The sequence below is a fragment of the Triticum dicoccoides genome, chromosome 5A, assembly GCF_002162155.2.
Source record: "Triticum dicoccoides isolate Atlit2015 ecotype Zavitan chromosome 5A, WEW_v2.0, whole genome shotgun sequence".
Lineage (NCBI taxonomy): Eukaryota > Viridiplantae > Streptophyta > Magnoliopsida > Poales > Poaceae > Triticum > Triticum dicoccoides.
Window position 1 is genome coordinate 451,610,251 of NC_041388.1, and position 12,789 is coordinate 451,623,039.

The window sequence follows — 12,789 nt, forward strand, 5'->3', positions numbered from 1 at the left end:
AGTATCTCTAATAAAAGTGAGACATGCAATATTTTTGAACATGTCATGGCAACAAAAATAGTTTGGATGCAAATGACATCTAATGTGATGGCAAAGAAAATAGCTTTGATTAGAAGGACATCTGAAGTGATGGCAAAAGGACATCTAATGTGGGGGGATTCTGCTCCCGGAATTTCATATCTTTTGATGTGATAAAAGACCAAGTAGTACATTTTTTTGCAAGAAAAGCCCTCGAGCTCATTTATCCATTCCCAGTGAAGGTACATCGTTTATAAGAGCATTCAAAAGGAAGCTAGCGGGTTCATCGACCATACAATGTTTAGAAAAGACCAAGTAGTATCTCTAATAAAAGTGAGACATGCAATATTTTTGAACGAGAACGACATGTCTGGCAGCAAAAATAGTTTGGATGCAAATGATATCTAATGTGATGGCAAAAGGTAAAAACTGAATGAAATAAAAAAAAAAATCGCTAGAAGGAGGGCTCTAACCTCCGACCTTGTAGTTAACAGCCACACGCTCTAGCCAACTGAGCTATTCCAGCTTTGTTGGTCATTTGCCGTGGTAAACTTTATATACCACTGGAACCCACGGGAAGCGGAAGGAAGTCGCTGGGTCGCGGCGAGAACCCCGTGCGGTTTGCTTCTCGTCTCGGCTTTCCTCCGGCCCGGCGTCAACCGAACGACCCCGTCCGCCCGCCGTAGATCACAAGGAGAAAGGGATCGACCCCGCCGCCGCCGACGCCGAGAGACGATGAGCTATCAGCAGGTCCCTCCGCAGGAGGCCTACCCGCCGCCAGGCAAGTCCCCGCTCCGCCCCGCCCCCCGTTCATCTCCCCCCAAACCCTCCGTGCTTCCCCCCCAAATCGGCACCGAAGCAGCTTTTCTCTCGATCGATTGGGGGGCGTGTGTTGTTGGGTAGGGTCTGCCATGGTCTGATCTGTGTTTTTTGTTCCGCGCGGCTTGCAGGGTATTCGCCGGTGTACCCGCCGCCGGCGCCCGCCGCGCAGCAGGGCCCGTACTACCCGCCGCCGCAGCAGCAGCCGCCGCCGCCGCCGGGGTACCAGGGATACTTCAGCCAGGGCCAACCGCAGCAGCCGCCGCCCTACTACTACCCGCCGCCGCCGCCGCACGGTGGCCATCACCACCACGGCCACCACCACCATGACCACCACGCCGAGGACCACCACCACCACCATGGCCACCATCACCACCACCACCACAACGATGATGACTGCTGCCTTGGCTTCCTCAAAGGATGGTAATGTTAAATTCAGGCCTTCTCTCGACATGTATTATGATTTTGGGGTATGTGATTCGAACATCATGTTATCTGTGGTTAATTTCTTGTTTACATTGCACTGTTGAGATTTGAGAATTGAGATCATCAGGTTATGCTTAGTTGTTCTGGAGCTAGCTCTTTGGTCTCTTTGTGAGAGGGGCTTGGTTGGTTCCTTATGAAATCGTTTACATATTCAAGACTAAAGTATGTCTGAATCGCGAATACATCATCCAGAGATTAATTTCCCCGTGCTGGCTGAATTTGTGTAGTAAGTAAATAGTTCAGTAGTTGTTGCCTAAACAAAAACTTCACAATGAAAACTCTTGTATCTACTAGCACCTAATAAAACAAAGCATTGTGTAGAAGTGATACTATACAGAATCACAGATATATGCTGGTGTGCATTTGCCTCCATATTGAAACATTTAGTAACACACAACTTCGAGATGATGCCACGCTGTAGCAGGAGCCCGTAAAGTTTTTTGTTGACCGTGTGATATTTGATTTATCAATGTCGTTAAATCCATAGTTTATGATGGTTAGTTGACATATTGTTTGCACATCTTTGGAACACTGCATTTATTATGCACTCTAAGTCGACATCTAAAAGAGAATGGAGGTAGGATACGTCTGCTAGACTAGTGCACACTGTTGCCTGATGCAGAGTTGCAGATAGTCATTGGCCTTAGACAGCGGCGATCTGGAATAACCAATAGATGCTCATGTTCATCAATGCTTTGTGTCCACCCAAAATACATCCCTTGAGAAGTGCCTGTAATTAACTTGTTTGAATGTACTACCTGTTAGCTGAACCCAAAAGGAAAAAAAAAACAGTCAGTGTGTTATGCAAGCACCTGTAGGATGACTGATAGCTGCACACGTCATTTTGGGCACCAAGCCTTGAACCTGTGGACTAGCGAAGAGTTTTAATTTCATGCGAAATCTATACCTCTATACCTACTAATAAAGCAAGGTGGTATTCTTGGTTTCGTCCCGCCTACGTGATTTTGTTATTTGGACTTTTTTTAATCTAATGAGGTGGTACTATTCACGTGAATTTCTGGCCGTGTTTTCATGCGATGGGAGAACATAGTCGGAAGGTGCAACGGCCCAACTGGCTGGGCATCGACCTTCCTTTGATGGGCCTGCTCCTGCCACTTTCATGAAAAAAGGTAAAAAATATATGTTTTAACTGGGTATCGAACCCCTAACCTCTGGGTTGGGCCACGAAGGCTATAGCCAGCCGGCCTATAATCGGATTGCAGTAAAGAACTGATTCAATCAGTATTAGTCCTACCTCGCTCCTTTAGATCAAATTTCACCAACTTATATACACACGTGAGTTGTAGTAGATTCAACTTATATCAGCAAGTCATCTTCAAAACCAAGAAAGAGAGGAAACAGCATACCAAAAGGAGAGAAAACTCCATAATGAAGGGGATATGGACGATGCAACCATGTTGTATTGGCTCTAATTAGAAGGATTTATGGGCTTGGCATGGTGTGATTGGCTCTAATTAAATTAAATGAGAAAAAGATACATGCATGGCTCTAATTAAAGGAAATGATGACATGATAAAAGCGTACATGCATGACCCGTATGCCGCGTTGATGGGCATTTTGGTGAATGGCGAAACTAGCCTTTTTCTCAAATCAGTGCATCAATTTTCTTCCCCGTTGCAACGCACGGGCTTTTGTGCTAGTAATACTAATACATTTAACCAGTCTGTAAATTATTAAGTAGATGTAAGGTAATCACCGAGGGCAGGCTCTGCGCAGTGGTGAAGTCCTCCCCACTTGTGCCAAGAGGTCCTGGGTTCGAACCAGCCTCTCTGCATTGCACTTTGCAGGGGTAAGACTAGGTTCCTATAACCCCTCCCAGACCCCACCTTGTGTGGGAGCTTCTATGCACTGGGTCTGTCCTTTTCTATGTGAGGTAATCCCTAGCTAAGTCTACATGCCTTAATCAATGTATTTTGGGGGTTTTAGACTTACACCATACCGGAGTGTCAATTCATACTAGTACACAGGATGATGTCTTGATACAGATTTTTTGTTCGACAAAGATGTGTATAGATACCGGAGTGTCAATGGATGAAGCATTTTATTGCACAAGACCCCTGGTATTTTCATTCAATTTTCCTGTTTTCATCGCATTAACCTTGCGTTTCCTTTTGCAGGTTGGCCGCTCTATGCTGCTGCTGCTGTCTGGAGGAGTGCTGCTGCTGTTTCTGGTGATGTGCGTGCTTGGAAGCTACTCGTGTCTTGCATCTTCGACATTGGGCGTGCCGCAGTATCTAGTGAATCTTCTGGCTTGGTATTATGTGTAGCTATATGAACGTATTCTGTTACCTGTGTCAAATAAACTGTGTTTACATTGTTTGCTGAACTGTTTGGGCCATGGATGGACGGTGTTGTGCAAAGTGTACATGATCCAGACTTGACTGTTTTTCATTCGTTGATTGTGGAAACTTGGTGCTGAAATGCTCGTAGATGCAGATCTGAAGGCTTGAGTTTGTACTTTGGCACAGTAACTGATAGGTCATGCTGGTAAATGATAAAAAAATATCAGTGTTCTAGATAACTGGTATAGAAAGATTGGCGAATTAGAACTCTCCCCTGACATATTCAAAAGTAGGGTTAGAACCCTACACATCAAGCAAGTGGCTGCTGTCACAGCTGATTACTCTGTGCCAAGGCCCTAGTGTTTTCACCTGAAGACGATGGGTTCTTTTTTCTACCAACACAGACACTCCTATGACCTAGTGCATAGATTTCTTAGGAAAAATCCGTATGGGTTGTAATCCTAGAGGTTGAACTACCGGCTGCTGCCATGACTACTTGGTGCCAAGGCTCTAGGTTTTTTTACACAGCAGATAGATTATACACATAGTTTTTTGTTTACTTTACACACACTAGTCAGGGCAGCATGTACGCTCTAGAGCATTCTACTAAGATAGTTAAGGATATATATACTAAAAAAAATAGACGCTGATTCGCATAAATACATTACAGTACATATAAGTTCCACAAACTAGAAAGCAATTCAATGAATGTCTCAAACTGAATTGTAAAAAAAACATCTCTATGACAAAATCTCAATTTATCACAAACTAGAAAACAATTCAATGAATGCTCATATAGATGGAATTAAGGAGTTGACCCACTTTCTCCAATTTCATATAAAGGAGCTATAGCTCTTCACAAGGAGGTTGGCGTCTCAGAAAGCCAGATCGTCTCAAATTTGCCATCAGATCGTAGTTAGCCCACGTATATTGGGATTAACAAGGCCCGGCATAATGATCAAGGCCACTTCTCCAGGTGTTCATCGTTTGTTCTTGCACTCTCCATTCTCCAAAGAGAAATCGATGGTTCCGATCAGGCGATCACGGAATCCGAAATTTACTGCGTGGTCGTGTTCACAAAGGCATATGCTCTTCATTCTTTCTGTGCATCCACAAAATGATTCTACTTGTGATGATTGATGTTTGATACTTTTGACAAATATTGTTTTATTGCTTCTAACAATCTGTACTTCTGCCACTGGATTAGATACATAAAATTTTCCAGACGTGATTGCTGTGGGAATAGTTGCTTTTATTTTTTTACTCCATGTTCATACTAATGCTTACTAGATTTAGACAATGTTATTCTTATGTTCGAGCTCTGCACGAGTAACTCGTTTGTCGTATGTTTCAAAGGTTGCCATAAATCGCGTGTCATCATACTGATTGGCGAAAAATTATATTTCAATAGGTCAAGCAAAAGTAACAACATTTTATTTAGCAAGGATATTTTGATGGTATTTTACAACTTTATACAATAAGCTGCAACAATAATAGATAAAAGTTATGTTTTGAAGAGCATGTCAAAAATCCAAATGACACATATAAAAACATAAAGAAAACCTAGCTGTGCAAATGTGAGGTCACCATTTCTAGTTGTCTATTAAACTGAGTGAAAGCTTTCTGTCTAAAATCCCAGAGAGTTCTCACAAAAGCTTCGTTAACAAATGAGAGCCTGCTTAAAAGCTGAAAATTCACAAGAATCGCCTCATTTCTCAGCGTTAGAATTGTATGATGCATCTGAAAAGGGCGAAAAATCAGGCACCCACGGACACCACATCTCCTCGTTGCTTCGACGGTGTAGGTTGGATGATAAGTTCATTCAAATGCTTGAAGTTGTGCTTGTCTCAATTGTTTATCAGAGCCTTCATAGTCGGCTCGTTTCTAGTCCGCGGGCGAAACAAGACGATGAAGAGCCAGAACAAGGTCCAGTATGTAACCTTCGGTCCTCTCCTTGCTGGCGTAGTAGAGCGTCTCTACCTTGCTCACTTTGGCATCTGCATGGGCGAGCATGTAACTGAAACTGATCCGACTTTCTTGTTCGAACCAGTTTGCTTCGTCAACATCGATACCCTCAATCCTGACACAGTGAATTAACTCATGAGAGCCTGACAGGACATTGCAGTTTATACATCTATTTGCATGAGCAAACATAGAAACAAGACTAGCGGGCGATTATACGCTGCGTACCCTTTCATCTCCCATTCTCCAAATACTCCATTCACGTGGTACCGCCTGATATTCATCAAGAAGGCAACAAATTTAACCGGGAACGTACATCGTTAAGAACAAGATTCCAGTGTCTAGTTATCTGTGCAGTACTATTAAAAGTAGTGCTGTTCTGTTAACTTGCATCAAGTACCTTGTGGATTCGGCAGCTGGCACAAGCCATCGCAGTACCCTGTTCATTTCAGCTCTCACCCCTGCTCGCGTCATGTTCTACAAGATGCAGAGGCAACCGAGATGACAAGGTATGGATTTGCTATTTTGTACACGTTATGTTTGCTAAAAAGGGTGTGCTACTTACCTGATCTCTGCCGGGACTACGCAGCTGGGTATGCAAAACTGGCTTAATCTGAGGAGGCAGTGCTTGGTATAATGCCTCCCGGTCATTTTGAGGAACCACCGGTGATACCAATGCCTGACAGTGGGATATGTAGTCATTAAAGCATAACAAGAGTCTATGATTGGCTGGGGAGAGGGTTACATCACATCCTGATTTGGAATGCTAAGCTCTTCATGTGGCAGCTTTTCCAGGATGCAATATGTGTGTGTGTGTGTGTGTGTGTGTGTGTGTGTGTGTGTGTGTGTGTGTGTGTGTTCTCTTTAAATTAAAAACAGTGGCAAAAGCTTTGCCAAATTTCACTGAATGAAAAGTTTATGCATAGTGTGGAATCAGTTCATCACATGTTCTTTGTCTGTGGGGCGGCGAAAGTGGGTTGGGAAGTTGTTGATCTCCCCCGGGAACTTCATGTACCCTAATCATTTGTGGCAACAATTTGCTTGGATGCATGCTTATCTCCCTTTTGGGGACATATTTTGTACAGCTGCTTTGGAAAAGGAGCGGAGTCTGTTCTGATCATAAAGTGATCCGGTCCCCTTATAACATTGTGTTCCATGCTTGTTCTTTGTTGCTGTGTTAGGCATTTGGGCAGGGATACAGATGAAGATAAGGCATTGAGAAGATATTGCGGCTGTATTGCTTCACTATAGTAGTTTTTTGGCCTTGGCTTTACTCCTGTCTGAAACTTCTGTTGTAAGGATCCTTAATTTCGGTGTTCAAGTTGGTGTCACAATTACTATTATATAAACTTCTGTTGTACTCCCTCCATTCCTAAATATAAGGCTTTTTAGAGATTCCGATACAGATTATATATGGAGCAAAATGAGTGAATCTACACTCTAAAATGTGTCTATATACACACTGGCGGAGCTTCGTGAGGGCAAAACAAGGCCGTGGCCCGCCCAGCTCCAGAGACAAATAAAACTCTTTTGTACATGTAACAGCTTAATCCAATAGCATGTCTCCCTCGCATCCAGCTATGAGCTCTCTGCCCCGATTCAGCACTGAGCAAGCCACTCAGAGATGTAGAGGTCCAATAGCCAGGCAGTCGGGCGCCGCATGTAGCAACCCCTACGGTGACCCATCCCTATGCCACGACGGGCGTGGCCATGGCGGCTGCCAGCGGCTAGCCACCGATGAATTACCCAGGCGACGAGCACAAGACCATAGAACCAGCAGGCAGCTAGCGCACAAGAAATTTCGTTTATTTGTCCAAATTTTACTTGACAACATCATCCTGTTACCAGTTTCCCTATACAGGCAACCTGAAATTTCACTAACTCATGCCTACTTAACTGTATGGTTTAGAAAAAAAAAATTGGCCCGCCCAACTTATTTGTTGTAGCTCCGCCACTGTATATACATCCATATGTAGTCCGTACTGAAATCTCTAAAAGGTCTTATATTTAGAAACGGAGGGAGTAATTTCCAACTTTACATAATAAACATGCATGTGGTTTCTTTCAAAAAATATTTACTGATATATAACTTGATGTCAGGGGAGGCATACCAAAGCTTTTAGCTGCAAAATGACATTAGCATAATGCAACGCAAGTCCAGTAGCTCCTAACGTTTTCGTGAGGTTGATAGCTATGTGAAGTTCTCCAGATGATTGCTCTGCATTTGCATGACTCTTCGAGAAAGCTTCGTTGATTTGAAGATGCATGAATTCTACGATCTCCACAAGTTTCTCCACAATCTGCAACAAGACAACATGGATAATTGGCAATTCCATGACTAGACTTAGAATGAAGAAACACTAATAGCAAATCATCGTCACCGGGGGTTATTACATTGTCCATACTCTTTGACCAAAATGATTTGCTTTTCAAGACCTTCACCGCACCCCTTTGGTTCTTGATAGCATCAATTTGTTTCCTAGCAGGAATAGCCGCTACATCTGCATATAGTTGTTGTATAATTAGAAAGGAGAAGAGACTCATTGAATGCAAGTGACGACTTAGCTAGCTTGTAGTACAAGAAGCGTGCTCAAGTCTGTCCAGTGCTAGCATTTCTTCATGTAGAACCTGAACAAATGGAAAATGGAATCTCAGTGTTTTGTCAGATGAAAACATCTCTCCACAAGGATGTAACGACTGTGCAAAAAAAAAAAGAAGAGTATATACTAACCCGGGTGTGTTGTGCCAATCTTATTAGATACTTCATACTGGGAGGTACCTCTTCACTGAAGTTCTTAGATGGCAGTGGAGAATCACCTCTGTTCATTGGCAAGAGCAATGTATGTAGAAACAACACATAAAGATGAGGCATGGTGAAGACATGGACTCCACAGTGAATTAACTGGCAACCGCGATAAGTTTTACCTGCAGAAATATCTACTGAGATTGTGCCATTGACAATCTTCACACAGATCTCCAAACCTGGCAACCTCTATCGAAAATCGTCTCACGTCCTCTCTGCATAATTCCAACCAAATGCATGTAAGGTTTTTCAACAAATATAAACTGCTAAACAACCAGGTCCAGCAAATCATGTTACCGTATGTCGTCTTCAATGACAATGGACAACTGACTGTAATCTTCCGAAATAAGACGGCGGACACCTTCAGACCTCAGCATGCCCTCTTTCAGGTGTCTTATTCTTTCTTTAGAGAAGGATTTTATCAGATTGGAGGCCTTGACAATTGTGTTGGCGATCTCGAAAGCATGGATCGATATCTTTCTTCCTTTGGGAGCAGAGCGGAAAACGGCGCTCATATTTGTATAACTTGGGGAGGATGATCTACTTATCATTCTGTTCAATTTTGCTGTTAAATTGTTGGAATTCACATCGCCACACCCTGCAAATGCGTCTATTTCTGATTCCTGTAAGATTAGAGGAGGCCATGAACTACTATATCAAGCACTTTTGTTTTAGGCTAGTAAATTAACATGCAATGCTCTTCCCTGCAAAAAGAATTAAAAAAATGCAATGCTCGACTACTGAATTAAAGATAAGCTCAGCAAAGTTTACCCGTATGTGCTGTTCAGATTTGTGTGCTTTGCACCTCTGTAATCTAAAACTATTTTCTTCCTTGACTAAATACATGAAGCAGTGCTACTGTAAATTCTTTCGAGTGAGATTTTTTTTGACAGAGGAGCTCTTTTAAGTGACCCGTATGGGCTGTTCATGGGCCATATGTGATTTTCTACCAGGAATAAAATCAGTAATTCAAGAGGAACCCTCAAAAAAAAAAGGAGGAAAGATAGCATGTACACATAACAAATTAGAAATTCCCTAAAAAATAAATACGCCTAGCATTAAGAAAATGAGAGATTAAATTGACCATACTGGCCTTTGGAAAGTACTTGATGACCTATTACTCATCTGAGGTAATATGTGTATCAAATGTTGGATAAAAAAAAGGACGGTCCACAACAATTTGGGAGCACCTTAGATCCTTAGAAAAATAATTTCAACAGATATCCAGTTGACCATTCTTGTAAAACAACGCATAAATTTTATTTAAAAAGCTCCATGAATGGAAAAGTTAGATAATCCAGTTGGCAAATTCTTACGAGTTCGATTTCCCTTTCCTGTAGTACAATGAAGATGTTTTCTAAAAAACTTACCATAAGAAAGGATGGTATATCAGCTTTTTATTGAAGCAATAAAATTAGTTTTTTTATATTGATGTATGTAAAACTCTATGGCACAACTGTCAATGGAGTGCTAGCTTGAGAATGTGTTTACTCCATATGGATGGCGTTTTAATCTTGATTGGTCCTCCAGCAACCTTAGGATGTTTATTCCTTTTGTAATGCTATATGTCAGTCAAATTTTTTTTCTAGTTTTGACGCTTGTTTGCTTGAGCTATCCCTCTTTATTCTAAAAAAACTGACTCCTAATGCAACATCCACTTTAGGTCACATCACTCTAAAAATATTCCAGTTTAAAAACTGACTCCTAATGCACCTTGAAATTGTCTTAATTGTGTCAAAATTAATGTATGAAAATTTAATATTTCAATTTATTTTTTGCACTTCAACAACATTTGATCTTCACAACTTTATGCGTAAAAATACAAATTTTATGTAAAAATATTTCAGAATAAAATGCAGCAAAGCGCAGGGATTTACACTTAGTTTGTATCAATTTAACTCTATGATGCTGTGCCGTCGCAATGCGATGTTTGGAGTTAATAAAATGCCCTTTATTGAAAATAAAAACTACTCCCTCCGATCTAAATTAAGTCGCAGTTTTGAACTAAGGTTAGTTTAACCTTAGTTCAGGGTTTAGGGTTTAGTTTAACCTTAGTTCAAAACCGCGACATTTATTTTGGATAGGAAGGAGTAGCATAACATGTACCAATGCACGCCATTACTTATCATACCTGGCCCACTGCTGGCACATCATTCATGTCAAAACAATATTTTGTGCTTTCCAATTCATTCAGCGTTTGTAATATATCCCATGCAGAGGGCCTTTTACTGGGATCGGGATTAAGACAATTTAGTCCTAATACGATGCATCTATTTACTTGCTCGGAACATGTTTCCAACGCTCTATAACTTAGTGTTTTTTCCAATCTGTGCCTCCAATTTGCAATCACCTACAAACTTGCCACAATAATTTAGCATATCATGAAAATGAAAATGTTGGATTTATTCATCTTACTTTTTTTTGTGGGATGGATTTATTCATCTTACATTCTCGATGAAGTCCTCAAACGGTGTTTCACTACTCTCGGGATATTTCCTGTGTCCCGTCATTAACTCTATGATTATAATGCCTAAACTGAATATATCTGACTTTGTTGTGATCAATCCATTTGTTATGTACTCGGGAGCCATGTATCCACTGCAGGAAAAAATGATACATTTTTATATACTAGATCAATCGGAAAACAATGAATTTCTGAGGAGGAATAGCTTACAATGTACCCCCACGACTTCTGGTGATAATTCGAGACTGTTGTCTGCCAAAGAGCCTAGACATACCAAAATCTGCAAGCTTGGGCATCATATGATCATCCAACAATATATTTTGGGGTTTAAGGTCCAAATGAATAATGCGGCACTCATCATGAAGGTAATGCAAATCGCTGCAAACTCGCCTAATTATATCATATCTTATGTGCCACTCAAGTCCACAAGATTCAGCTGTAGAAATAGAACAGAAGAACCACTATATGCATAAAGAACCAATATATGTATATTGTATCATCCAACTTAATTTATGCCAAAATAATGAAGTATAAATGAAAACAAGATCTGGCTACAGCACAACATACCAGAAAGATGCTTATCAAGGCTGTTATTTTCTAGATACTCGAAGCAGAGTAGTCTTGTCCGCGTTTCAGCCATGACATATTTCTCTCCTACTTGCGTCGCTTCCCACCGTGATTCAGCGCAGTAGCCTACAAGTTGTACTATATTTTGGTGCTTAACCCCGATAAGATAGGTGACCTCATTCTGGAATTGATCATCTTCTAGTTGCATTTCAAAAAGTTTCTTCACAGCAATCATTTTCCCATTTTGAAGCATCCCCTGTCCAACCTCCTTTTCTCAGTATAGACATTTTCTTTGATGATATTCTCAAAGTGGATAGTGAAGAAGAAAAAGAATCCACCATACCTTGTAAACCACTCCATACCCACCTTTTCCGAGTTCTCGCTCCTTGGAAAAATTGTGTGTGATGGCTTTAAGAAATTCTACTGGCAGGAAAATTGGAGTGACACTTGGCTCTTGTAGCATGTTCTCAAATATACCAAAATCCATAGTGTTTGGCAGGAAAGTATTGGCATGCGCACTAGCTTCATTGCCCATTTTCTTATACTCTTGTAAAGACAGCAATAGGTTATGACGGTCTGTTTACCTCCGTATCCCCTTCTTATGTGAGCCAGTCCTGCAAACAGCTGAGATGTGACCCTCTCTGCTCCAAAGTTGGGATAAAAGTTGTCAGTAAGTATCAATAATATATAATGACGACCGATTAGCGTGTAACATAGGTTAAGTTTGCATCACGAGTGGTTATGGCTCGCCTTATAACATAGTCTAATTGCCATTATCTGTAACAACGCGTGGGCGATATAATTTATTTTTTAGTGTATTTGGCTAGTATGTTGATGGAAATTTGCAGGTGCACCTCAAAACTGGGAGCATCTGTTCAACAGGATCAAAATGAATTTGCCACCCTTGCGACTAAAAAGGGGTGAGGAATAAGTAGTACCCTTCCCTGATCTTCAACAAAATCTGCATCCATCTTGGGATTAAATTACACACAAGCACAACCAATAATAATAAGATGAAATTACAGGTGTGAAGAAAGGTTCTTTCCAATATACTAGTGCAGTAAGTAGTGAACAAAACCTTGATTGCCATTTATTACCTCGGTCCCAAATTACTTGTTTTGGATTTACATCCGTATCTAGACAAATTTAAGACAAGTATAATTCGGGACGGAGGGGGTAATTGCCAACACAAGATGACCTGGACCTGGACATATATAAAGAAGAGAAGCTAACGTGCAGAAATAGGATAAATTGGGATTGTTGTGGAATTAAAACAGATGACTGAATTTTTTTTTTGCATTTTTCTTCTTCAGACAGTAGGCTTTTCACTCGGGACTATAGTTGAGGTACCTATCCCAAATTCCAAA

The 12,789-nt window shown here is 41.1% G+C and overlaps 2 protein-coding genes and 1 non-coding gene across 3 annotated transcripts; 1 reads left to right on the plus strand and 2 right to left on the minus strand.

Annotated features, from left to right (window-relative positions):
• Nucleotides 1-470: 470 nt before the first annotated feature.
• On the minus strand, nt 471-544 carry TRNAN-GUU. The gene has a single exon. It is a non-coding gene; the product is annotated as a tRNA-Asn (tRNA).
• Nucleotides 545-615: 71 nt separating this feature from the next.
• On the plus strand, nt 616-3,773 carry LOC119302240 (cysteine-rich and transmembrane domain-containing protein WIH2-like). The gene is made up of 3 exons (XM_037579279.1): nt 616-799; nt 969-1,260; nt 3,462-3,773. Exons 1-3 carry the CDS (start codon nt 754-756, stop codon nt 3,517-3,519), a joined length of 396 nt encoding a protein of 131 aa, XP_037435176.1. The 5' UTR covers nt 616-753; the 3' UTR covers nt 3,520-3,773.
• Nucleotides 3,774-5,053: 1,280 nt separating this feature from the next.
• On the minus strand, nt 5,054-12,007 carry LOC119297616 (protein PSK SIMULATOR 1-like). Its single transcript, XM_037575339.1, has 15 exons — nt 11,766-12,007; nt 11,423-11,678; nt 11,066-11,291; nt 10,839-10,989; nt 10,523-10,741; nt 8,689-9,014; nt 8,514-8,578; nt 8,320-8,405; nt 8,168-8,216; nt 7,983-8,089; nt 7,700-7,888; nt 6,154-6,267; nt 5,989-6,065; nt 5,817-5,861; nt 5,054-5,706 (listed from the first exon to the last, which is right to left on the minus strand). Exons 1-15 carry the CDS (start codon nt 11,955-11,957, stop codon nt 5,511-5,513), a joined length of 2,298 nt encoding a protein of 765 aa, XP_037431236.1. The 5' UTR covers nt 11,958-12,007; the 3' UTR covers nt 5,054-5,510.
• Nucleotides 12,008-12,789: the final 782 nt, after the last annotated feature.

What these genes read in the sequence shown, in the direction of transcription:
- LOC119302240 (XM_037579279.1), top strand. Translation starts at nt 754, where the DNA reads ATGAGCTATCAGCAGGTCCCTCCGCAGGAGGCCTACCCGCCGCCAG. An exon ending in GGAGGCCTACCCGCCGCCAG is followed by an intron (nt 800 to 968) that starts GCAAGTCCCCGC and finishes CGCGGCTTGCAG; the next exon opens with GGTATTCGCCGGTGTACCCG. An exon ending in CTTGGCTTCCTCAAAGGATG is followed by an intron (nt 1,261 to 3,461) that starts GTAATGTTAAAT and finishes TTCCTTTTGCAG; the next exon opens with GTTGGCCGCTCTATGCTGCT.
- LOC119297616 (XM_037575339.1), bottom strand. Translation starts at nt 11,957, where the DNA reads ATGGGCAATGAAGCTAGTGCGCATGCCAATACTTTCCTGCCAAACACT. An exon ending in AGAAGTCGTGGGGGTACATT is followed by an intron (nt 10,990 to 11,065) that starts GTAAGCTATTCC and finishes TTTTTCCTGCAG; the next exon opens with TGGATACATGGCTCCCGAGT. An exon ending in TTTTGCAGCTAAAAGCTTTG is followed by an intron (nt 6,268 to 7,699) that starts GTATGCCTCCCC and finishes TCCCACTGTCAG; the next exon opens with GCATTGGTATCACCGGTGGT.